The 25321-nt window shown below is 46.1% G+C and overlaps 1 protein-coding gene across 1 annotated transcript in view; it reads left to right on the plus strand.

Moving 5' to 3' along the window:
• Positions 1–25321, plus strand: part of LAMP2 (lysosomal associated membrane protein 2) — a gene marked incomplete at its 5' end in the record, with an annotated part of 529381 nt that overhangs the window by 249905 nt on the left and 254155 nt on the right. Inside the window, 1 exon segment of the mRNA XM_044057288.1 lies at positions 21478–21496. Coding sequence (XP_043913223.1) covers positions 21478–21496 — 19 coding nt within the window.

Consider the following 25321-nt stretch of genomic DNA (forward strand, 5'->3'; position numbering starts at 1 on the left):
GAGGAATTAAAAATGTAAAACCTCCTAGGAAACCACCATTGCCAGCATGGGACTTGAACTTTGTGCTAGAAAAATTGACACTTCCTTCTTTCGAACCAGCAGCAACAGCAGAATTACAATACTTATCCTGGAAGACTGCTTTCCTGCTGGCAATCACCTCAGCAAGAAGGGTTTCTGAACTACAGGCATTAATGGCAGTGCAACCCTTCCTGATCTTCCATCAAGATAGTGTCCATGAGAACAAATCCTACATTTATGCCTAAGGTGGTATCCAGAGTGTCTTTAAACCAGGCTATCCACCTGCCTACATTCTTCCCCAACCCACAGAACAGGGGAGAAAGACTGTTGCATACCTTGGATGTGCATAGACAATTACGCTACTACCTGGACAGGACCAAGTGCAATAGAAAAACTGACCAGCTTCTGGTAGCATATGCAACAGGAAGGGAAGGAAAAGCAATTTCAAAACAGACAATCTCCAAGTGGATAGGAAATTGAATTAGATTTTGTTACTCCTTCCATGGAAAGAAAACTCCAGAGAACATCAGGCCTCACACCACAAGGGCTACAGCCACTACTACAGCTTTCTTACGAGGGGTGGCTACCAAGGACATTATAGAGGCTGCTACTTGGACCTCCGTGCATACATTTGCCAAGCATTATAATTTACCTTTATACTCTAGATCCCGAGCAGGTTTTGCCACTGCTGTTTTGCAAGGGATCCTAACTACACCATAATATCTCTTTTTTTCCTCCTCCCCTAGTTTGGCTATGGTATTCTACCCATTTGTAAGGACTGCAGATGCATCCTTGAAGGACATAGTACAGTTTTGTACCTACCATAAATGTAGATGTCCGATAGGAATGCATCTGCAGTCAGGATTACCCACCCGCCTTCCCCTCTGTGGTACTCCTAGGGTATTTGCCATCTTTTAGCTAGCTTGGGGGGGATCTATTATGGTGTATTTGTTTGTATATATGTACATACATGCTTATTTTATGTGTTTGTTTCTACTATTTGGAAACATTGGCATTTATCCAAATTTAGCCATCCAAGAGGGCACCTGGCATCTGGGGCAAGAAACACTGAGGAAAATGGCGTCGGCTGATGCCTTTATACCCGAAGAACTGCAGCTATGACATCGGGTGAAGTGCGACACCAGCCGAAGCCAGACCCAGACTTTGGAATCCGGCCGACTGAAGGGCTGCCTGACGACAGGACAACCCATTTGTAAGGACTGCAGATGCATTCCTATCGGACATCTACATTTATGGTAGGTACAAAACTGTACTTTCTTCGTGTTTCACTGTTGCAGTCATTACATTTGGGTAATCTACTGGCAGGTTGCCCTCAATCGGCCTGAATATCAAAGTCTTGGGTCCTGCGTTGGTTGCGGTCTCTTCCATGACGTCAGGTCGTCAGGGGTATAAAACATGCAGCCGACGCCATTTTCTTCAGTCATTCTTGTCGCGCGGTGCCAGAAGCAGTTTGCAAGTGCCGGTCGGCCGACTCCTGAAATTTTCGCATTCGAGTTTCAGAACCGAAGTCTTCAATTAAAGCTAAGTACCCCGTTGGGGAAACTTTTACTTGCGCCTTACCGATGTCAGTAAAAGTTAATAATTGCATTACTTGTGTGAAGCAAATACCTCATAAGGATTTTCATTTGTACTGTATTCTTTGCCTAGGCCCAGATCATAACGTGCCTTGCTGTCGGTTTTGTGCTAGAGTTAACCAACGCACTGTTAAGCGTCTGTATATCTTTGCTTCAAAATATTTTGGAAGCAGATTTAATTACCCAGAAATGTCGGATAGCAATCAGACTACCGGAGTTCACAAAAATCGCAAAGAAAAGGACAGAGACAGACCGACGAACTTCTAAGCCAGTCGCCGGTACTCAGTGAGGCTCATTCGCAGCCCCTGATACCCGCTACTTTTGAGTCGCAGGCCTCTACAGAGACCCATGCGGAGTCCGGTATGCTGAGAGATTCTCAGAGTATTGTACCCGTGTATGTCTCTCCCTCTGATGGGTCCGGAGCCGCTGAGCAAGCACCGGCTTCGGAGAGTATTTTCAGGCCTCAACATTTCTATATAAAACTGATGCCAGCTTCAAAAACAACTTCTAAGGCTAAAAAACCGACTCATGAGCCACGTGCTCAGGCCCCTATGCCTAAAAAACAGATTATCCAAATGGCTGAGGACTTCATTACCTTGATGTGGTTCCCAACCCCTCCCCCCCAATAAGAGGCCTAGCCAAGACACTTATTATGAATCTTCAGATCAGGTTTCTATTTCTTCTGATCCTTCTTCTGATCAGGAATTTTCTATACCACCCTATGAGGATTCTGATGCAGAAGAATCCATTCCCATCTGCATCTCCTCCTGAAAATTATTCTTTTGGGGAAACCTTGCATACTTTAAGGGAACATTTCCACTAGGAGAGTCAGGACTTCTCGGAATCAAAAAAGAGGCTTAGGGATTTCCTTCTTCCTCAGCATATAGGCCTTTGGCAATACCTCCTATATTGGACATTGTTGATGATGTGTTCTCGGAATCAAGCATGGCTCCTGATTCCCTGCCTCCGGCTGTTAGTAAGCCAGACAGATATTACAGGGTTCCTGACTCCCACAAATTTCTTTTCAAAAATCCTGCTGCTGATCCTAAAACTATCTCACAGGGTCCCAAAGGTGTAAAGGCCTCTGCAGCCAAAAGTCCTACCCCCTCTCAGAGATTCCAGGGTGCTGGATAGATGGGGCAAGAAGGCTTATACGTCTGCAACCGTGGCAGTTAGGGCCTTAAACTGCCAGTTTCATATGCTTAAATATCAACAGCATGTTATGGCCTTACTGAAACAGAAAATAATGTTGATTTCTGAATGTGTGGAAAAAAGAATTACAGGAATTATTGCATGAAGCAGAACAGGTTAGAAAGCATACTTTGCAATGTGGATGTTCATCGTGTTACCCTGTTGCAGTCGTCACACTTGTGTTATCCTGTCGTTAGGCGGTCCCGCAGTCGGCCGGAATAACAAAGTCTTGGTCTGGCGTCGGTTGCTGTTGCTTCTTCCCTGACGTCAGTGCGCCAGGGGTATAAATGCATCTGATGCCATCTTCAGTCTTTCTTACCGCGCGGTGCCCGAAGCAGAAGCAGTTCGCAAGTGCCGGTTGGCCTACTCCTGAGATTTTCAAACTCGAATTTCAGGCCGAAGTCTTCAATAAAGCTAAGTACCCCGTTGGGAAAACTTTTCTTGCCTCAGACCAATGTCAGAAAAAATTAACAATTGTATTTCTTGTGGGAAGCAAATACCTCATAAGGATTTTCATTCTTACTGCATACCTTGCCTAGGCCCAGACCACGACGTCACTAGTCGTTTTTGTGCTAGGTTTAATAAGCGTACTATAAAAAGACACTTTGATTTCGCACAACACTTCTTCGGCAGAAAATTTAACTACACTGTGCCGTCAGAAGAACAGACTACTGGCGTGCACAAAAAACGCAAGGATAAGGACAAGACCACCTAGACCCAGGCCAGACTTCGAGGCCTCGGCTGGTCCGGTCCCCGGTTCACTGGGCTTCAATGAGGCTCCAATGCAGCCCCTGACTACCGCATATCTGGAACCTGAGACCGCTTCGGAACTTATCACAGAAAGTACCAGGCCGACGCAGCCTTTTTGTTCAGCCCCTACCGACGACACTGCTGAAAAAGATGTCAGTGCTGCAGAAACTCCTTCGGTTTCTGAAGGCGTTTTCAGACCGACTACGCTCACCTTTAAAACGTATCCTAAGACGAAGACTCCTATTAAATCTAAAAAGACTGCACTTCAGTCCCCTGTTCAAGGCCCCATGCCTAAGAAACAGTTGCTCAAAATGGCTGAAGATTTCATTTCTTTAATCAGGGGTTCCCAACCCCCTCCTGACAAAAGGCCTAGACAAGAGGAAGATTATGTATCCCCTGAACAAGTGTCTATTTCCTCAGGCTCCTCCAAGGACCAAGATTACTCCTTCTCCCCTTATGAAGATTCTGATGCTGAGGATTCCATTCCCTCAGCTTCTCCCCCTGAAGACTACTCCTTTGGGGAAACTTTACACACTATGAGGGAACATTTTCACTGGGAAGGTCAGGACTACTCTGACTCTAAGAAAAGGCTTGGAGAGTTTCTTTTACTCCCCCAGCACAGACCACTTGCCATCCCCCCAATTTTAGACATTGTGGATGATGTTTACTTAGAATCCAGTTTGAACCCAGACTCTCTGCCTCCTGCTCCAGCCAAACCTGACAGATACTGTAGAGTGCCTGATTCCCACAAATTTCTTTACAAAAGCCCTGCTGCTGATCCAGAGACCATCTCCCAGGGTCCCAAAGAGGCTAAGGCTTCTATGGCTAAAAATCCTGTACCCTCTGAAAGGGACTCCAGAGCACTAGACAGGTTGGGGGAAAAAGGTTTACACCTCAGCCACTCTAGCTATGAGGGCACTAAATTGCCAGTTTCACATATTAAAATATCAGCAATTTCTAATGTCTCAGTTAAAACAAAAAATGAGCACTCTCCCACAACAGTCTGAATTGAAAGAAATGCAGGATCTACTGCATGCAGCTGAACAGGTGGGCAAACATACTTTACAATGTGGGTTTGATTCTTTGGAGGCTTCCTGCAGAAGAGCTGTCACTGGGTCTGTTATACGTAGGCATACTTGGCTAAAGGAACAAACTCTGATTATGTTAAAGCAAAGCTTCTAGGTGCTCCCTTACAGCAGGATGTTCTTTTTGGAGTTAAAGCAGAGGAAGTCTTAAAGAAAATGGAGGATAAGGCAAAATCTATGCAGACAGTCAGAGATTTCCTGCAGGTACAGCCCCCTCGCTGCAGCAGAAATTGGCCAACAAAAAATTGGTCCTTTCCAGCTACTGACAGGCCACAGAGTGGTAAATACAGACGTCCGAGAGGCAGAGGACAACCACAAGCCCCCAGTACAAACCTAGACAATGGGGAACTGCAGCACAGAAGGGAGGAGAAGACAGGTCCCAAACTTCCAGAAGGCAAACTCAATGACTTGCACCTCATCTGGCCAAGCAACACTCTCTTGGCCAGCCCCCTTGGGAGGAAAACTCGCACTTTTTTCAGACAACTGGCACATTGTCACAAAAGGACAAATGGGTCCTAGGCATAATTTCACGAGGATACAGATTCCATTTTCACACCTTGCCAATGAAAAGAGGAATGCCAAACCTGCCACAAAATCAGTGGGCAGAGGCACAAAGACAAATTACAGCTCTCATGGACATGAGAGCCATTCAAATGGTACCTACTGGAAAGCAAGGCCAAGGATTTTACTCAAGACACTCTCTAGTTCCCAGAAAGGACAATGCCTGGAGACCAATTCTGGACCTTTCAATTCTAAACACCTTCCTTCAAGTACCCAAGTTCAAGATGCTAACACTACAGCAGCTTCTTCCCATGTTGGGCAAGAAAGCATGGCTAGTAACTGACCTCAAGGAGGCATACCTGCATGTCCCTATCAGACAAAGTTGCAGAAGATACCTCAGTATCATTGCAGGTTCAACCCATTACCAATTCTCTGCACTGCCCTTTGGCTTATCTACTGTGCCCAGAGTCTTCACAAAATGCCTGGCACCAGTAATTGCATACTGTAGACAAAGAGGAATTCAAATATACCCATACCTGGAGGACTGCCTCATCCAAGCAGAAAGCAAGGACATCCTCTTACAACATCTGACTTTTGTAAAACATCTTCTAACTTGCCTGGGGTACACAGTAAACGAAAAGAAATCAAAACTAGTACCCTCACAAAATGACATTCCTGGGTGCCAGCTTGAATACAACGGCCCAGAAGGCTTATCTGACACCAGACAAACAACTACAACTTGACTCAATACTTCAAAACAATGGCAACAAAGACCCAACTATCTGCAAGAAAAATTCTGCAGGCCTTGGGCTTCATGGCATCTTGGATACTACTATTACCATTTGCAAAGCTGCATATGAGGAAATTACAGTGGTACCTAAAAAGCATATGGTCTCAACACAGCCACAGCTTGGACACAATGATATATCTCATTCCCTGCCTACAACAGGAGTTTCTATGGTTATCACTGGCATGTCACCTCAACAAGGGTCAGCCTTTCACCTTGCCCCCAGCCAGGCAAACTATGACAACAGATGCATCGGACTATGCCTGGGGGGCACACATGGCAGGACAGTGAGCTCAAGGCGTATGGACTGCAGATCAAAGGAATCTGCACATCAGTCAAAAAGAGATGCTAGCTGTACAGAATGCTCTGACAGCCTTCAAGAATCTATTACATCCAGAACAACTTACAATAAGGATGGACAACACCACAGTAATGTGTTACATAAACAAACAAGGGGGTACACACTCCTACCCTCTATGCAGCAATGAACTTGTGGAACACAGCTCTGGCTTACCAAGTTCACTTACAAGCTCAATTCCTGCCAGGACAAAAGAACACATTGGCAGACGACCTCAGCAGAAACATCATGGATCCCCACGAATGGAAACTGGATCCACAAGTATTTGCAATGATAACTCAAAAATGGTGCTTTCCAGACATAGACCTGTTTGCCATTCCTCAAAACTGTCAACTAACAAAATTTTGTACAATGACACTTCACCATCAAGCTTGGAAAGTGGACGCACTCATTCAGCTGGAAAAACCTGACAGTATATGCCTTCCCTCCATTGCCTCTCCTCACAAAGGTGCTTCTGAAAGTCAGAAAGGAGAGACCACGACTGATACTCATAGCCCCAGACTGGCCACGCCAGCACTGGTACCCACTATTGAGGAATTTGGCCCAGGGCACACCTTGGATTTTACCACAAACTGCCCATTTGCTCACACAGCAAAGCAATCAGATTCTTCACAGCCAGCTAAAAACCTTAAATCTGGCTGCATGGCAAATCACCTAAACATCCAGCCAGCTCCTCTTTCCCAAGCAGTTATGGATGTTATTCTTGAAGCTAGGAGGCCCAGCACCAGGAAGGCCTATGCGGACAAATGGAAAAGGTTTTGTGCTTGGAACCAAACTAAAGGCCAAAATACACTTCAGCCTCACCTACCTCAAATTCTACAGTATTTAACTGAGATGTTGCACAAAGGACTTTCTTTTTCTTCCATTAAAATCCATGCATCAGCTATTTCAGCCCACTACAACACAGAACCACCCTTATTTTCGCATCCACTTCTAAGGCAGTTCCTCAGAGGGGCAAAAAACATTAGGCCTCCCAGGAGAGCACCTACACCAACATGGGACCTCAATTTTGTTCTGGAAAAACTAACGCTACCTCCCTTTGAACCATCTTTCTGTGCAGATCTACAGTTCCTATCATGGAAGACTGCCCTGCTGCTAGCAATAACTTCAGCTAGAAGAGTCTCAGAGCTGCAGGCACTAATAGCAGTGGAACCTTTCCTCATTTTCCATCAAGACAGAGTTTCTCTACGAACTAATCCTTCCTTCATGCCTAAGGTGGTTTCCAGTGCGTCTTTAAATCAAACCATTCACTTACCCACCTTCTTCCCAAACCCACAGAACAAAGGAGAAAGACTCCTGCATTCCTTGGACATTCACAGGCAACTTTGCGACTACTTGGATAAAACTAAGACACTCAGAAAATCTGACCAGCTCTTTGTATCCTATGCTACAGCTTCACAAGGGAAGGCTATATCAAAACAAACCATTTCCAAATGGATAGGGCATTGCATTCATTTTTGCTATACCCATTATGGAAAACCAGTTCCTGCTACCATTAGGCCCCACTCTACCAGGGCAACAGCTACATCTACAGCCTTCCTCAGGGGGGGTACCAACCAAGGAGATTTTGGAAGCTGCAACTTGGAGTTCAGTACACACCTTTACCAAACACGATCACTTACCACTTTACTCTCAGACTAGGGCTGGCTTCGCCACTGCAGTTCTGCAGGGCCTTCTAGCCTCCTCTAACCCTCTAACTCCTCTGCCCATCTATAGCTTTGGGATTCTACCAAAGTGTGATGACTGCAGCAATGTAACACAATGAACATAGTACAGTTTTGTACCTACCATAAATGTAGATGTTAGAGTGTACACCCTGCTGCAGTCCAGGTTACCCTCCCTCCATCCCTCTGATCTGACTGGCTCAATCTATACTATACCTTCCTGATGTATTTGCTTATAGCGGGAGGGATTTTGTGTTTGTGCAAAAAATTACTTTATTTGGTACTAATTACTGACCACCTTTTTGGGGGCACCTGACATCTGGGGCAAGAAAAACTGAAGATGGCGTTGGATGCATTATTTATAGCCCTGGCGCACTGACGTCAGGGAAGAAGCGACAGCAACCAACGCCGGACCAAGACTTCGGAATTCCGTCCGACTGCGGGACCGCCTGACGACAGGATAACCCAAGTGTGATGACTGCAGCAGGGTGTACACTCGAACATCTACATTTATGGTAGGTACAAAACTGTACTTTTTGATTCCTTGGAGGCCTCTTGTAGGGCCGCCGTTACTGGATCTGTGATTAGAAGGCATGCCTGGCTCAAGGAGCAAAATCTGACTGATCATGTTGAAGCTAAATTGTTGGATGCCCCTTTGCAGCATGATACTGTTTGGTAATAAGGCAGAAGAGGTTTTAAAGAAAATGGAAGACAAAGCTAAGTCTGTGCAAACTGTAAAAGATTTCTTGCAAATGCAGCTGCCAAGGTTCAGTAGACACTGGCCTACTAAAAACTGGTCCTTTCCCGTGTCCAACAGAGCCACTCGGGTCAAATACAGGCGCTCAAAAGGCTCCCGATACCAATCACAGGGTTCTTACAGGTCAAAGCAATGGGGTGCCTCCACCTCCAAATCTGGAGGAAACAAAGCACAACCCTACAGTAAGCAGTCTCAATGACTTTCCTCTACCATCACCAAGCACTTATCTTTTGGCAGCCCCTTTGGGAGGGAAAACTAGCACTTCATGCTCAAAATTGGCGGTTAATTACCCAGGACAAGTGGGTATTAAACATAGTATCCCAGGGGTACAGATTTCGTTTCCATACTTTGCCAATTCCAAACGGATGGCCGGATCTGCCACAAAACCAGTGGGCAGAGGCCCAGAAACAATTCAGGTCCCTCATGGATAATGGAGACTATTCAACCGGTACCAAAAAAGGACAAGGTTTTTATTAAAGACTTTTCCTGGTACCCAGAAAAGACAATTCATGACGTCCGGTACTGGACTTACCGATTTTGAACATGTTCCTGGACATTCTAAAATTCAAAATGCTGACTCTACAACAGCTACTGCCTATGCTAGGCAGGAATGCTTGGTTAGTAACTCTAGACTTAATACCTGCACATTCCAATAAGGGAATCATGCAGAAGATACCTCTGCTTCAAAGCAGGTTTTTTGCATTACCAATTCTCTACACTGCCCTTTGGCTTATCTACTATGCCCAGGTTCTTTACAAAGTGCCTGGCACCAGTAATTGCATTCTGCAGACAAAGAAGCATTCAGATTTATCCTATCTGGACGACTGTCTCATTCAAGCAGAGGACAAGGACACTCTTCAACATCTGGCGTTTGTAAAAAGGCTTCTAGCCTGCCTAGGGTACACCATAAACGAAAAGAAATCACAACTGGTACCCTCACAAATAATTACATTCCTGGGTGCAAGCTTGAATACAACTTCCCAGATGGCTTACCTCATCACGCCAGACAAACGAAGGCAACTGACAACATACTTCAAACAAATGGCAACAAAAACCCAGTTATCTCCAAGACAAATTCTGCAGGCTTTGGGGTGCATGACATCCTGCATTCTACTGATTCCATATGCGAGACTGCATATGAGGAAACTTCAATGGTACCTAAAAAGTTTATGGAGTCAACATTGTCACAGCCTGGAAACAATGATTCCTCTCATTCCCTGCCTGCAACAGGAGTTACTTTGGTGGGCAGAGGCATGTCACCAAAACGAGGGAATGTCATTCACTCCCCCTTCCACCCAAACCCTAATTACAGATTCATCAGACTATGCTTGGGGGGCCCACCTGGCAGGGAGATGCATTCAGGGCAAATGGAGCCCAAACCAAATGCATCTGCACATCAACCAGAAAGAGATGCTAGCTGTTCAGAATGCTCTGCTAGCTTTCAAGGACTTACTTCATCCAGGACAACTACTGATAAAGACTGACAGCACCACAGTTATGTGGTACATAAACAAGCAGGGGGGTACACATTCCTACCCCGTTTGCAGACTAGCCATGGCTTTGTGGAACACAGCATTGACTTTCCAACTACATCTTCAAGCTCAATTCCTGCCAGGAAAGCAAAATACTCTGGCAGACAACCTAAGCAGAAATCTTATGAAACCACACGAATGGAAACTGGAACCACAAATCTTCAGCATGTTAACACAGAAATGGGGGAGCCCAGACAGATCTATTTGAGTCTCCCCAAAATTATCATTTGGACAAATTCTGCACAAGAACTCATCACAAAAAAGCATGGAACGTGGATGCTCTATCCTTCAGTTGGAAAAACCCATCAGTCTATGCCTTTCCCCCTCTGCCTGTACTCTCCAAGGTATTACTAAAAGTCAGGAAATACCAAAAATGATTCTAATTGCTCCAGACTGGCCCCACCAGCACTAGTACCCGCTTCTAAGGAATACGTCTCACCTTCCTCCATGGTGCGTGCTTCAAATACCACCTCTACTGTCTCAGCAGAACTATCAAATTTTGCACGCTCCACTCCAAACTCTGAATCTTGCAGCATGGCTAATCAACTAATTATTCAAACAGCACCTCTCAGTAAATCTGTGATGGATATCATTTTGGAAGCCAGAATGCCTAGTACTAGAAAATCTTATACTGATAAATGGAAGAGATTCTGTGCTTGGAACCAAGCACAAGGAATAGACGCAGCAAAGCCCAATATTCCTCAGATTTTACAATATTTGACTGAGATGCTTGACAAGGGCCTATCTTTTTCTTCAATAAAAATCCATGCCTGTGCCATCTCGGCTCATTACAACACAGAGCCTCCCCTCATTTCTCATCCTCTGCTTAAACAGTATCTTAGAGGGGCCAAAAATGTAAGGCCTCTCATAAGAGCACCAACTCCTGCATGGGACCTCAATTTTGTGCTGGAAAAACTAACCCTGCCTCCTTTTGAACCAGCAGCTACTGCGGATATAAAATTTCTATCTTGGAAAACAGCTTTTCTTTTGGCAGTCACTTCAGCAAGAAGGGTTTCAAAACTACAGGCTCTCATGGCAGTGGAGCCTTTTATCATATTTTACCCGGACAGGGTGTCCCTCAGGACCAAACCTTCTTTTATGACCAAGGTGGTATCCAGTGTGGCTCTTAAACAGACCATTCACCTGCCAACATTTTACCCAAATCCGCAGAACAAGGGGGAGTGGATTTTGCATTCATTGGATGTACACAGACAACTAAGATTCTACCTAAATAGGACCAAATCTCTATGAAAGTCTGAGCAACTACTGGTAGCATTTGCTGCAGGGTCAGAGGGGAAGGCTATATCAAAGCAGACAATTTCTAAATGGATAAGCCACTGCATTCGTTTCTGCTATTTGCACCATGGTAAACCTGTGCCCAAGGGGATCAGATCACATTCCACCAGGGCTGCCTCTACTTCAGCAGCTTTTCTCAGAGGGTTTCCAACCAAAGACATTCTAGAAGCTGCTACTTGGATCTCTGTTCATACCCTCACAAAGCATTATCATTTACCTCTCTTCTCCAAATCCAGGGCAGGCTTTGCCACTGCAGGGCCTTATAGCCGCTCCTAATGCTGTTTAGTTCCATTCTCCCATCCATAGCTTTGGGATTCTACCCAAATGTAATGACTGCAACAGTGAAACACGAAGAACATAGTACAGTTGTGTACACTTACCATAAATGTAGATGTTTGAGTGTATTCACTGTTGCAGTCCTGGTTACCCACCCGCCATCCCCCTTTCTATACCTTTTCTTTCCTTCACTATACTCAAAAGGTTTTGTGGTGTATTTGCTTTTTAGTTGAAGGTAAAGTTTGCTTCTAAAAGTGCATTTATATATTTACTGTTTACTTTGATGTATATTTTTGCTCCCCATTTGGGGGGCACCTGACATCAGGGGCAAGAAAATCTGAATAAAATGGTGTCTGCTGCATGTTTTTTACCCCTGACGTCATGGAAGAGGAGACAGCAACCGACACAGGATCCAAGACTTTGTTATTCAGGCCGACTGAGGGCAACCTGCCAGCAGATTACCCAAATGTAATGACTGCAACAGTGAATATACACTAACATCTACATTTATGGTAAGTGTACACAACTGTACTTTCTTGTATCCGCAATTGCAGACCTTGAACCTTGCAGCTGTAATTGCAGACCCTGAACCTTGCAGCCTGGCTTATCCTTTGACTTCTCCTGCAGTAGCCAGCCTAAGCAAGCAGGTACTGAATATCATACGTGATGCCAGACGACCCAGTACAAGGAAATCCTATGCCGACAAGTGGAAAAGGTATTGTTCCTGGATCCACACTAAAGGAGCGGATCTAGCACAGCCCTCCTTACCTCTCATCCTGGATTACCTCGCAGACCTAGTCCACAGGGGCCTATCCTTGTCTTCCGTTAAGATCCATGCCTCTGCCATGTCTGCTCATTACAGCACTGAGCCACCTCTCTTCTCACACCCTCATCAGGCAGTTCTTGAGAGGGGCTAACAACTTAAGGCCACCAAGAAGAGCCCCTACCCCTGCTTGGGACCTTCATTTTGTGTTGGAAAAATTCACGCTACCTCCCTTTGAGTCTGCCGCATCAGTAGAGTTAAAATTCCTTTCTCGGAAAACAGCCTTGCTTCTGTCCATCACTTCAGCTAGAAGAGTGTCTGAGCTACAAGTACTTATGGCTATGGAAACCTTCAATGTTAAGTTGTCTATCTAGCCTCCATTTCTTGCTTGTTGGGATCGGAGCTGATCCTCTGCTCCGACTCTGCCATCTTCTATAGCTCGAGAGCTGTTTACTGGCTCGAGGCTACCCCTTATCCCATGATGCCTAGTGCTAGCTACCCAGATCTCGTTTGCCGTTTCAGCTGCGAGGTTTGTTGTTACTGGCTCTGGCTCGTATAAGTTTTATTGAACTTCTTTTTCTGTCAGATTAGGTTTTTTTCTGGTAGTTTATTGTTTAAAATAATAGTTGCTAACTAGTTTGTTGTAGTTTAGTGTATTTGTAGTTTTCCCTTAGAACTCTTTTAAATTAGACAGTTCTCCTCCTCCTCCCTCTTCTATCCCTCTTGTAGGTAGCATTTTAGTTTCAGCTTTTCTTTCTGATTGTTAGGTAGCCGTTTAAGTTAGACACTTCCTAGTTTAAAAAAAAAAATCTATCTAACTGCAGTATATGTTTCTTGTTTTTTTGTGGTTCGTGTCAGGTATTAGGCCTTTTGGCCAAAACAATTCAGTGTAGTATCTTTCTAGTTTTGGATATGTGTCAAGAATCCAAGGTATCTGGATTCAAGAAAGTGTGACTCATGCTGTCAGAAAATGTCTCTGACAGATGGGCACACTTCTTGCATCTATTGCTTAGGTGCAGTGCACCTGCAGGACTCTTGTTCTGTATGCCATGCATTTAGCCCAAGAGTTCTGCAGGTGCACAGAAATAAGCTTATTTTGAGGGGTCTTCTTAAGCCCCAGGATTCACCGGCCAAGGTTCAGCCTGTGAAATTTCCTAAACCGATCAAATTGTTGGCTCCTAGCTCAGAGCAGTCATTGGCCCAAGCCTTACCTACTACTTTGGTTCTGGCTGGAACCGAGGAGACTGCCTCCCCGTCGGCTCCACCAGTACCTTTGGAGCCTTTGCGGACCCACAAGAGGCCGAGGTCCCCTTCTCTAGAGTCTATACATTCGGCTCCTCTGTCTCCCCTGTTGGGAGTGTCCGCAGTCACAGATCCTCCCACTCTTCTCTGTCCCCTAGGCTCTCTGATCACGATGTGGAGAGAGTGGTCAGTAGGTTGTCGCAGGCACTTGCCAAAATGTTGTCCAGCCCTCCTCAACAGGTGTCTGCTCCTTCCGCTTCTATCGATTGTTTCTCCTCCGACTCCATTGAGCTTGGAGCCGGAGTTTGTTGGGGTTCGAATCGTGGAATCGTCGGCACAGAACTATTTCTCCTTTGGTTCCATCTTTGGCTCTGATCCCCTCGATGTTGCCGTTCGAGGGATCTGGGCGCCGAGACTCCCTCGTCGGCTCCGAGGGAGTGAGTGGCATCGTACCCTTGTCCGACCCTGTTCTCCCTCTCGGAGCGTCGGCGCAGGTGAGCTCTGCTCCTACCTCGGCCTCTGAGCCGTCTCCCTCGGAACTGGAGCTTTCTCTGCATCGTGGCAGGGACGCCTTCGATGTCATGAGGCATGTACTGGCCTCAGAGTCAGCTCCACTTTTGACCCCACTGGCTCCGTCCCCTGTAGTGCCTGTGTCAATCTCTGCCCCTCCTCCAGACCCCAAGCGTGGGGAACCGGTGATCCAGAGCACCCCATTGGGTGTTTCCTCTTCTTCCGTGGCCTCCCCTGATCATTCAGAGGAGCCCCCTCGGAAGAGGAAGTGCAGGAGGAAAGCACATTGACTCCCCCAAGTCTGTCACTTCGGATACAGATTTGGATGAATCTGAAGGGTCCCAGAGATCCCCCTCTGTTTCCTTTTCGGACATCCTAGAAATGCTTAAGCAGAGGGGGAACTGGAATGCCCTAGCCCCTACCGAGGATGAATCTGTATTCCTGGATGCGTTTGGTTCTCGACCTTCCACCTCCTGGGTTTCTCCACCCTTCGATCCACTAATGTCAGTGGTGGCTCGAAGGGCTTGGTGAGCCCCGGATACAGTGGAACCAACCCCGAGGAGACCCGGCAAGTTTATCACTGCACCCCCTGATAAACAGTTCCTTACTAAGGGTGTTCTCGTAGATGCCATGGTGGTAGCAGCAGCCACTAAAAAGGAGTTAGTGGAAACTTCTTCCTCTGTCCATCCTCCTAACAAGGAGTCTAGGACCATGGATAGATAAGAGAAGCGAATGTTTGCTTCAGCGACCTTTTCCATGAGGTCACTGAATTACTTTATGCCATTTTACCATTCTTCAGAGGGATCTCCTGAAAGAGCTCAGATTCCCTTCAGGATCCATCAGCTGAAGGGGCTCAAGCTAAAGTGGCTTCTCAGCTGGCAACCCTTAATTCTTTAGTCAACTCCTCCATGAGGCTCATTTCATATGCAGCCGATGGTGCGAGTAGAGCCGCAGGTACAGGCGTGGCCCTCCGGAGAAGCACATGGATGCGGCTGTGTAATTTTGCAGAACCCTTTAGAGTGTTGTTCACCAACACTCCCTTTGATGGTTCCTTTCTTTTTGGACCACAAGTGAAAGACACTCTGACTAGGTGTGAACAGGAAGGCAAGACTCGCTCTGCCGTGGGAGTCCGTTTTTCCACTCCTTCCAGACCATATCCCAAGGGTCAGAAGAGTGGTAAAATGTGGTTTTGGAAATCCCAAGGAGCCTCGCCTGACTCATGTAGTGATTTTTCCTCCAGGGGCAGAGGAGGAAACGACAACAGACGCCGCCCTCGGGGCAGAGGGCGTCCGCAGAACCAGGGCAGCAGAGAATCCTTCTCTGACAAGCCCTTCCAGCATCCCTGATGGGTTGCCCAGCTGCCCACCTCTGGAGGCAGTTGGGGGAAGACTTTCACTGTACCCAAAAGCCTGGCAAAACCTAACGCGAGACAAATGGGTACACTCAGTCATATCTGGATGTACATAATTCCCTTCTTTCAACCCCCCTTACCGTCAAGCAAATCTCTTCCAGATGTTCCACCCAATCTGAGGGCCCAAGCAGTCCTAGAAGTTTCAAGACTGCTAGAAAAAAAGAGTCATCCAGGAAGTCCCGGCAGACCAACACGGATCCGGAACTTACTCAAGGGTCTTTTTGGTACCAAAAAAGACAGGGGACTGGAAATCAATATTTGATCTCAGCAGACTAAACAAGAACAAGGTTTCGGAGGGTCACGCTACAGTCCATTCTACCCTTTTTGGGTCAGGACAATTGGATGTGCTCAATAGATCTTCAGGATGCATACTATCACATCAAAATGGACAAGCGCTCCAGGAGGTTCCTTTGCTTCCAGCTGGGAGACAGTCATTACCAGTTCAGAGCTCTGCCCTTTGGTCTCACCACAGCCCCCAGGGTGTTCACCAAATTCATGGCAGTAGTCACGGCTCACCTGAGGCGTCGAGGATTCCAGGTGTTTCCATATCTAGACGACTGGCTCCTTACTGCTACTACCAGGAATCAACTCCTTCAAGCCAGGGACTATACAATTACAATTTGTGCCCAGCTAGGCATTACTATAAATTTCGAAAAATCTGCCTTGTTGCCCTGTCAATCTATTACCTGTATAGGAGCAGATTTAGATACAAGAAGTTTGTCCGCAAGGCTACCGCCAGACAGGGTGGCTACAATTCGGCAGCAAGTTCATATTTTCATGCAGTGCAAAAGGGTACAAGTCAGGTTGGTCCTTCAAACTCTGGGTTCTATGGCAGCGGCAATTCTTCTGATACCTGTGGCCTGTTTTCACATGAGGATTCTTCAGTGGCTTCTTTTCACACAGTGGTCCTTTCACCAGCTCCCCATGTCTCACATGATCATGATTACAGAAACATGCAAAAGACACCTTTCCTGGTGGATGGTCTCCCCACTAGCGTCTCGGGGCAGACCATTCATCCAGCCCCTTCAGGTTGCCACAGTGACCACGGACGCCTCACGGATAGGGTGGGGGGGGGGCATTATCAGGGCAGGACAGTCCAAGGCACTTGGCAGCCTCACGAGTACCATCTGCACATAAATGTGTTTGAGATGAGCCGTGCTCCTAGCGTTGCAAGCCCTTCAGGACTCTCTCCCTTCTGGGACCATTGCAATTCAAACGGACAACATGTCAGTTGTGTGGTACATCAACAAGCAGGGCGGAACCAGGTCCTACCCCCTATGTCGAGAAGCACTCAGACTCTGGCAGTGGGCGATTTCCTCCCAATGATTTCTGATTGCGACGCAATCCCTGGGAAGTCCAAAGTCCTAGCAGACAGGCTCAGCAAAGCTGTTCTCATGCTTCACGAGTGGTCTCTGAATCAGGTAGTTGCGGATCTGATCTTCTGCAAATGGGGACAGCCTTGCTGTGATCTGTTTGCCACCCCCTTCAACAGCAAATGCAGCAACTACTTCTCCCTTTTACCACTTCCCATTCATCCTCCCAGAGACGCTGTAGTCCACAATTGGCCTCAGGGACTTCTTTATGCCTTCCTGCCGTTCCCCCTTATACTTAAACTCATACAGAAAGCTATTCCGTTCGGTTGCAAAATGATCCTCATTGCCCCCTACTGGCCGATCCTCATTGCCCCCTACTGGCCTCGACAGATATGGTTTCCGTTCTTGCACTGTTGCCTCCTCATGCAGCCCTGGACTCTGGATTCTATTCCAGACCTGTTGATTCATCAGTCAGGAGGGCTGCATCAATCCCTCCAAACACTCCAGCTCACAGCTTGGTTGATCCAATTCCAACCCTAGCCGGGCTTCCCAGCATTTCCCCGGCCGTGCGTGAGATTGTCTCCTCTCACAAATCCGCTACTAGGAAGACTTATGCTAGCAAATGGAAACGTTTCTCTTGTTGGGCAGAGGCCAGGAACATAGATCCCTTTTCAGCCCCAGTTCACGAAATCTTGGGAGTTTCTAACAGAGCTTTTTCATTCTGGGTCCACTTCCTCCACAATCAGGGTTCAACTAGCAGCCATCTCTAACTTTCATGTTGGGTTTTCTAATCTAAACATTGTTTCATAAGCTTTGTAAAGCTTTTTTTCAGAGGGACTACTCTCCTTAGGCCCACAGTGAGAGATCCCCCTCCTCCTTGGGACCTTAATTTGGTACGAACCTCCTTGATTATGCCCCTTTTGAACCTGCAGCATCCTGCTCCATTAAGTTTCTATCTTGGGAAACTCTCTTTCTGGTAGCTATTACTTCAGCCAGACGTGTCTCGGAACTTCAGGCACCAAGTGTTCGTCCTCCATACTTAGTTTTTCATAAGGACAGAGTTGCTCTGAGAACTAATCCCTCCTTTCCGAAAGTCTGCTCAGAAAATAATCTAAATGAATCTATAGACCTCCCTGTGTTTTTTCCCTAACCACACCAGCAAGGCAGAATACAAATTACACCTTTTGGATGTTCATAGACAATTGCGTTTTTACCTGCATAGAACGAAGGATATAAGAAAGTCGGACCAACTTTTCCTTTCCTATGCTAGGGGCAAACAGGGTCTTTTAGTTTCCAAAGTGACCCTGTCCAGGTGGTTGTCTCACATTATTACCTTCGTCTATCAACTAAGAAACAAGGAGTTGTCTATCAAACTGAAAGGTCATTCTACTAGGGCTTTGGCCACCTCTGTAGCCTTCCAGTTTAGGTTGCCCATGGACTGTATCTGTGGCACTGCCACGTGGGCAAATCCTCACACCTTTATTTCTTATTACAAGTTAGACATGGTCTCCAGGAGTAGTGCTAACTTTGGTTCCACTGTTCTGAAGAGTTTGTTCCAATGAGCCGCCCAGGATCATAGGTGCTAGGGACACTGTCCCAACAAGCAAGAAACGAAGGCGAGATGGACAACTTAACATAAAGAAGTTATGTACCTACCATAACGTTCCGTGTTGGTTGTCTTCATCTGGAGACTGTTTATTTTGATATGGCCTTGCCTTCTTGCCCTTGGTACAAAGTTGACTAATAACTGGTCAGATTTCCTAAAGGGCTCTACTGTTTGAGCTTCCATTTCTGTTACAAACACCGTGAGAAACCACCCCTTAGGAGGTCAGAACACATTCCACTAGGGCAACTACAACCTCTGCAGCCTTTCTCAGAGGAGTCCCTACCAGGGACATTCTGGAAGCTGCAACTTACACATCTGTTCATGCCTTCACCAAGCATTACCACCTACCTATCTTTTCCAAATCCAGGGCAGCCTTTGCAACCGCAGTCCTGTAGGGCGTACTAGCCAGCCCCAACTCTTCTTGACTGCCTCCACCCATTCTTCAGCTTTGCGAATCAAACTGTGTGTGATGACTGCAACACTGAAACATGAACATAGTACAGTTGTGTACACAACATAAATGTAGATGTTGGAGTGTATTCACTGTTGCAGTTCTGGTTTCCCACCCTCCAGCCCCCTTGTCTCTTTCTCTTCCTCACTCCTTACAGAGCTATTGGTATTTACTTTTTACTGGTGGTGTTTTTCTACCATAACTTAGCTCCCTATTTTGGGGCAAGAAAAACTGATGTAATGGCGTTGGCTGCCTGTTTTTATACCATTGACAACCTGATGTCAGTCCTGAAGTGACAGCAGCCGACGCAGAAATACTAAGCCTCTGGTATTCGGGACGACTGAGGGCTACCCCTGGCAGGATAACCGAAGTGTGATGACTGCAACAGTGAATGCACTTATGGCAAGTGTACACAACTGTACTTTGTTTGAATCCCTATTCTGATACTATTTCACCTTTTTTTTGCAGTACTACGATGTTTTATATTTCTAAGATAATATAGTTGCAGCAAACTCCATCCAAGGTAATGCAGTGGTCAGGGGCATTATGGGTAAAGGGAGGAGCTAGAGAGTCAGATCTAGAATTTGGAATTTGGAGTAAAGTGGCAGATTGGAGATCCATTTGTTGAAGAATGAAAATGGACAACACAGATGCATACTTGTGAGTGCATAACTTTTTTCTTCATTTTGGACATCTCAAGAAAAGGATTGGATGGAATTTTCACAGGGAGTATACAAGGCTGTTTTGTCTCTCATACCCCCCTTCCTTTCTACTTCATCTGTACCTCCTCCTCAGAAAAGGAATTCATACTGTTTCATCTGAGGGAGGGGAGAAAGAATCTGATTCAGGTGAACACACTGTAGCATTCTTAGTCATTCTCCAGGCCATTTGACTTCAGGTGATGGACACATTTTCCCTGACTCTCCTGTTGAGGAAATCTCCTTTGGGGAAATCATTACAAAAATGGTGAGTCATTTTGAATAGGAATCCAGCCTTGTTTGTGATGTGCAGAAGAGGTATTACAATTTGGAGGTAGGAGTTCTTGTGCCAGCATCTCTTCTCCAGTTTTGGAGGCTTTTATTGATTCCTTTGCATCCACTACGTTTGACTTCTAGCCACTGGTCCTTAAAAGATCTGATAAATCCTCTGGTGCTTTGTAAAACCTAAAATGAATATATAAAACACCTTTGGCAGCCCCTCTGTCTTTTCTTCTCCATGGACAAGCCTTCCAAACTGTTACCTGCTGCAGATGTTTTACCTTCAGATATGGAAAGAAGGTATGCAATTCTGCTACTCTGGCCTTCAGGACAATGAGTTTTCATACCCAAATGACGTATCAGTCTTTCTGAAACTAAACAGAAGGCTATTTCTTTTGAGGGGTATGGCTGCTCAAGTGACTAGACATAGCATCAAATGTAGCTATGATGCAGTGGAGGTTTCTTCCAGGGCAGCTGCTACTGGACCGGTCAGATTTGCGTGGCTTCATTCTCTGTCCATTCCTAAGGATATCAAAGCCAAGCTGTTAGACTCCCCACTTATCAGAGATCTACTGTTTGAGCTTCCCACCGCAGACCTTTTCAAATCTGTATAGGAGAAAAAAAATAATGCAAGTTTTCTTGCCTCTATTCCCAGATATTAAAGGAACTGTCCAGCGTAGCCCACTTCCTTTGCTCATAAAGATACAAAATCTGCAAAGAAAGACTAGAAAATGTCAAAAAGATTTCAATGCAAACCTACAAGAGGCTCCCAAGTGTGAGAACCCCTATCCAGACAAATCAGCCCAACTACCTTCCCCTATCAAAAAGGTTATCCTCCTCTTTTTCAGTGTGGAAGTTAATCACTTCAGACAGGTGAGATCTTTGTTATTCAACATGACTACAAAATGACTTGAAAGGAAACTTCAGTCTTCAGAGAGATTCCATCTCTTCCTGCCAGCCAAATGCACCTTCTCCTTTCTATTTTACAGGGTTTTTACGACCAATGTACTATAGAGCCTGTGCCACCGCTCCATCCAGGAAAAGGCCTCTATTCCACGCTTTTCCTGGAACCCAGAAAAGAAGACTGGAGACCTATTCTGGACTTGCATCAATACATTTCTGAAGGTACCCTCTTTCAAAATGCAGTCTGAAGTAATTTACTTCAGTTGGTCTTCAACCTGTGGGAATACGGATCCGTATCTGATCCTCGAAAAAAAAAAAATTAGTAGCATCATCTCCTCACTCTCCCATTCCCTCCCCTACACCTTCTCTTCACTCACTTTCTTTCATCCCCAGATCTCGTTTGCCACAATTTGTAATGCATTGTCTCTAGAGCTCCAGCTAGCAGTGGGTGATTCTTACAGTAAGTTTTCTAAAAATTTTTTTCTTTTTAGCTGATTCAAGTTTGTGTAGGTACCCTTTTCCCCCTCCCATCGCTTTGGCATTGAGTGTAGGTTTGTAGATGTCCTTCAAGGATGCATCTGCAGTCCTAACAAATGGGTTGTCCTGGCCTCAGGCAGCCCTTCGGTCGGCCGGATTCCAAAGTCTGGGTCTGGCCTCGGCTGGTGTCGCACTTCACCCGACGTCATAGCTGCAGTTCTTCGGGTATAAAGGCATCAGCCGATGCCATTTTCCCCAGTCTTTCTTGCCGCGTGGCGCCCGAAGCAGAAGCTGTTCGCAAGTGCCGGTCGGTCAGATCCAGAGATTACTACTACCGAAGACTTCTAAAAAGCTAAGTACCCCGTTGGGGACTCTTTCTTGCCTCAGCCGATGTCAGAAAAAGTGAATAACTGTTTAACTTGTGGGAAACAAATACCTCATAAAGACTTCCACTCTTACTGCCTACCTTGTTTAGGCCCAGACCACGACGTAGCAGCTTGTTTAGCCTGTGCTTCCTTCAACCGACTGACGCTTGGACGTCGGTCGGAGTTTGCCGAGGAGTTTTTCGGCTCCGCTTTTGCTTATATCATGCCGTCGGAGACTCCTCGACTTCGCATTTAGCTAAAAAGCGTAAGGAAAAAGACCAACACTCGCGGTCCCGTGGTTAAGCCAACCACGAGTGTCTCGGTTTCGGCTGAAACCAAGTCTGCGGTTCTTCCTTCTGCCGAAAGCATGCCTCCTACTACCGAGGCCTCTTCCAGCATGGCTGAATCTGCTACTGAAATTCCTCCTGCTCTTACAGTTTCTCAGGATTTATCAGATACTATTCCCCTAGATGTATCTTCTCCTGCACGTGGAGCTGCTAGGCCCCCTGCATCCATGTCAATTAAGGCCTTTGCCAGGGCTAAAGCAGCTAAATCTTCCAAGTCCGTGCCTACTAAAGCCCCCTCTCACAGGCCTAGCTCTAGTACTCAAATGCTTAGTCTAGCAGAGGATCTCATTTCTTTGATCAGGGGATCCCAGTCTCACCCTGATAGGGCCTCTCAACCCCCTCCAGATAAGAGGCCTAGAGCAGAACCCCCTGAGCCAGTTTCCACTGATTACTCCTCAGACGAATCAGAAAATACAAACCCTCCTGAGGGCCCTTATTCTCCATATGAGGACTCTGATGCAGAAGACTCCATTCCTTCTGCCTCTCCTCCTGAGGAATTTTCCTTTGGGGAAACCCTGCATGCTATGAGGGAACAATTTCAATGGCAGGGTCAGGATTTCTCAGACTCTAGGAAAAGGCTTAGAACTTTTTTGCATTTGCCACAGCATAGGCCTTTAGCCATTCCTCCAGTACTTACAGTTGTGGATGATGCATTTAATGATGCTTGTACTGCTCCTGATTCACTCCCTCCGGCCCCTGCTAAGCCCGACGGATACTACAGGGTTCCGGACACACATAATCACTTGTATAAGGCTCCTTTTGCAGATCCTGAAACTGTTTCACAGGGCCCCAAAGCGGTAGCAGCTACCTCTGCCAAAAACCCACTCCCTCTGAAAGGGAATCTAGGGCCTTGGAGAGATGGGGTAAAAAAGTTTATACTTCTGCAACTCTTTCGGCTAGGGCCTTAAACTGTCAATTCCACATGATTCAGTATCAGGAATTTGTTAGATCAGTTATCTAAAAAGCTGTCCTCACCTGAACCTTTAGACCGAAAGTCTCTTCAGGAAATGGTACATAACATACAGCAGGTCAGTAATCATTCCTTAAAATGCGGCTATGATGCACTGGAGGCCTCCTTTAGATCAGCTATGACTGGTACAGTGATCAGAAGGCATGCATGGTTAAAAGAGCAGTCCTTACCAGACCATGTAAAATCAAAGCTCCTAGATGCTCCCATGGATAAACACAATTTGTTTGGCTCTCATGCACAGCAAGTGCGTAAGAAGGTGGAAGAGAAAGCAAAATCTGTCCAGACAGTCCAGGATTTCTTACAGGTCCAGCCTCCAAGGTTTAGTAGGAAATGGCCTTCCAAGAATTGGTCCTTTCCAGACTCCAACAGAGCACAGAGAGGCAGGAATAGGCGCACAAGAGGCAGAGGTCAATCCAGAGGTGCCTACAGAGGACGTCAGTGGCAGCCTAACAACCAGCGAAGTACTGCTGCAGACCCAGCCACTACCACTTCCACAGGACAATCACAGTGACTTGGCTCTGAAGCCGCCTACCAGGGAACAACTAGAAGCACCCTTAGGCGGAAAGCTAGCCTTATTTTCAGTAAACTGGCATTGCATTACAGGAGACAAATGGATTTTACAGACAATAGACAAAGGTTACAGGTTTCACTTCCATACTCTACCAAGGAAGAGAGGAATGCCAAACCTACCTCCAAATCAAATGGCAAACGCTCTAGAACAAATAGACAACTTAAAAAGGATGAGACCTATAGAAAAGGTACCATCTATGGAACAAGGGCAAGGATTTTACTCCAGACTTTTCCTGGTGCCAAGGAAGGAAAATCAATGGAGACCTATTGTAGACCTGTCCGCACTGAACACATACCTCATTGTCCCAAAATTCAAAATGCTGACTCTACAGCAGCTTCTTCCCATGCTGGGCAAGGAGTCTTGGCTGGTAACTCTAGATCTCAAGGAGGCATACCTGCACGTCCCCATACGACCAAATTGCAGAAGATACCTCAGATTTCTTGCAGGATCAGAGCATTATCAATTCTCAGCATTGCCTTTTGGCTTATCTACTGCACCCAGAGTATTCACTAAATGCCTGGCATCAGTAATTGCTCATTGCAGGCTTCAGGGAATTCAAATTTACCCTTACCTGGACGACTGCCTGCTACAAGCGGACAACAAAAACAAATTAACAAAAGACTTGAAAAGGGTCATTCATCTACTGCAAGCCTTGGGATATAAAAAAGTCAAGGCTGTTGCCATCCCAAAGGATAACTTTCTTGGGTGCAGAACTGGACACATCAAATCAAATGGCATCCCTCACAGCTGAAAAACAAAAGCACCTTCCACTCTACTTCATGGCATTAACAACGCAGAACCAGCTTACAGCAAGGAAAGTCCTGCAAGCCCTGGGTTACATGGCATCCTGCATAATTTTGATCCCACATGCCAGACTGCATATGAGGAAGTTGCAATGGTACCTCAGGAATTTATGGTCTCAGCACAAGCACAGCCTAGAAACCCAAATTCCAATAATTCCATGCCTGAAGCAAGAATTCCGATGGTGGGCTCAGGCCTGTCAATTGAACAAAGGACTGCCCTTCCACAGCCCTCAACCAAGCCAGACTTATCACCACAGACGCCTCAGACCTTGGTTGGGGGGCACACATGCTGGACAAGTGCATACAAGGCTTATGGACTCAAGACCAGCTAAACCTACACATAAACCAAAAAGAGATGCTGGCAGTAAAACTGGCAATTCAGGCATTCAGACAGTTTCTCCAACAGGGACAATTGCTGATAAGAACGGACACCACAGTTATGTGGTATATCAACAAACAGGGAGGCACACATTCATATCCTCTATGCTGGATGGCAATGGATCTCTGGAATGTGGCCCTAAGCCTCAACATACAGCTCAAGGCAATATTTGTGCCAGGGAAAGAACATACTAGCAGACATCTTAAGCAGGACTACCACGGATGCCCACGAATGGATGCTGCATCCAGACATCTTCAAATCCATCACAAGGAAATGGGGACTACCAGAAATAGACCTATTCGCATCCCCACACAATCACCAATTGAAAAAATTCTGCACAAGGACATACCACCCACTTGCTTGGAAGGTGGACTCCCTATCTTTCAGTTGGGAAAACCTGACAGCATATGCATTCCCACCTCT

The sequence above is a fragment of the Protopterus annectens genome, chromosome 15.part0 (genome assembly GCF_019279795.1).
Source record: "Protopterus annectens isolate FY-2018-M chromosome 15.part0, PAN1.0, whole genome shotgun sequence".
NCBI classification, from domain to species: Eukaryota; Metazoa; Chordata; order Ceratodontiformes; family Protopteridae; genus Protopterus; species Protopterus annectens.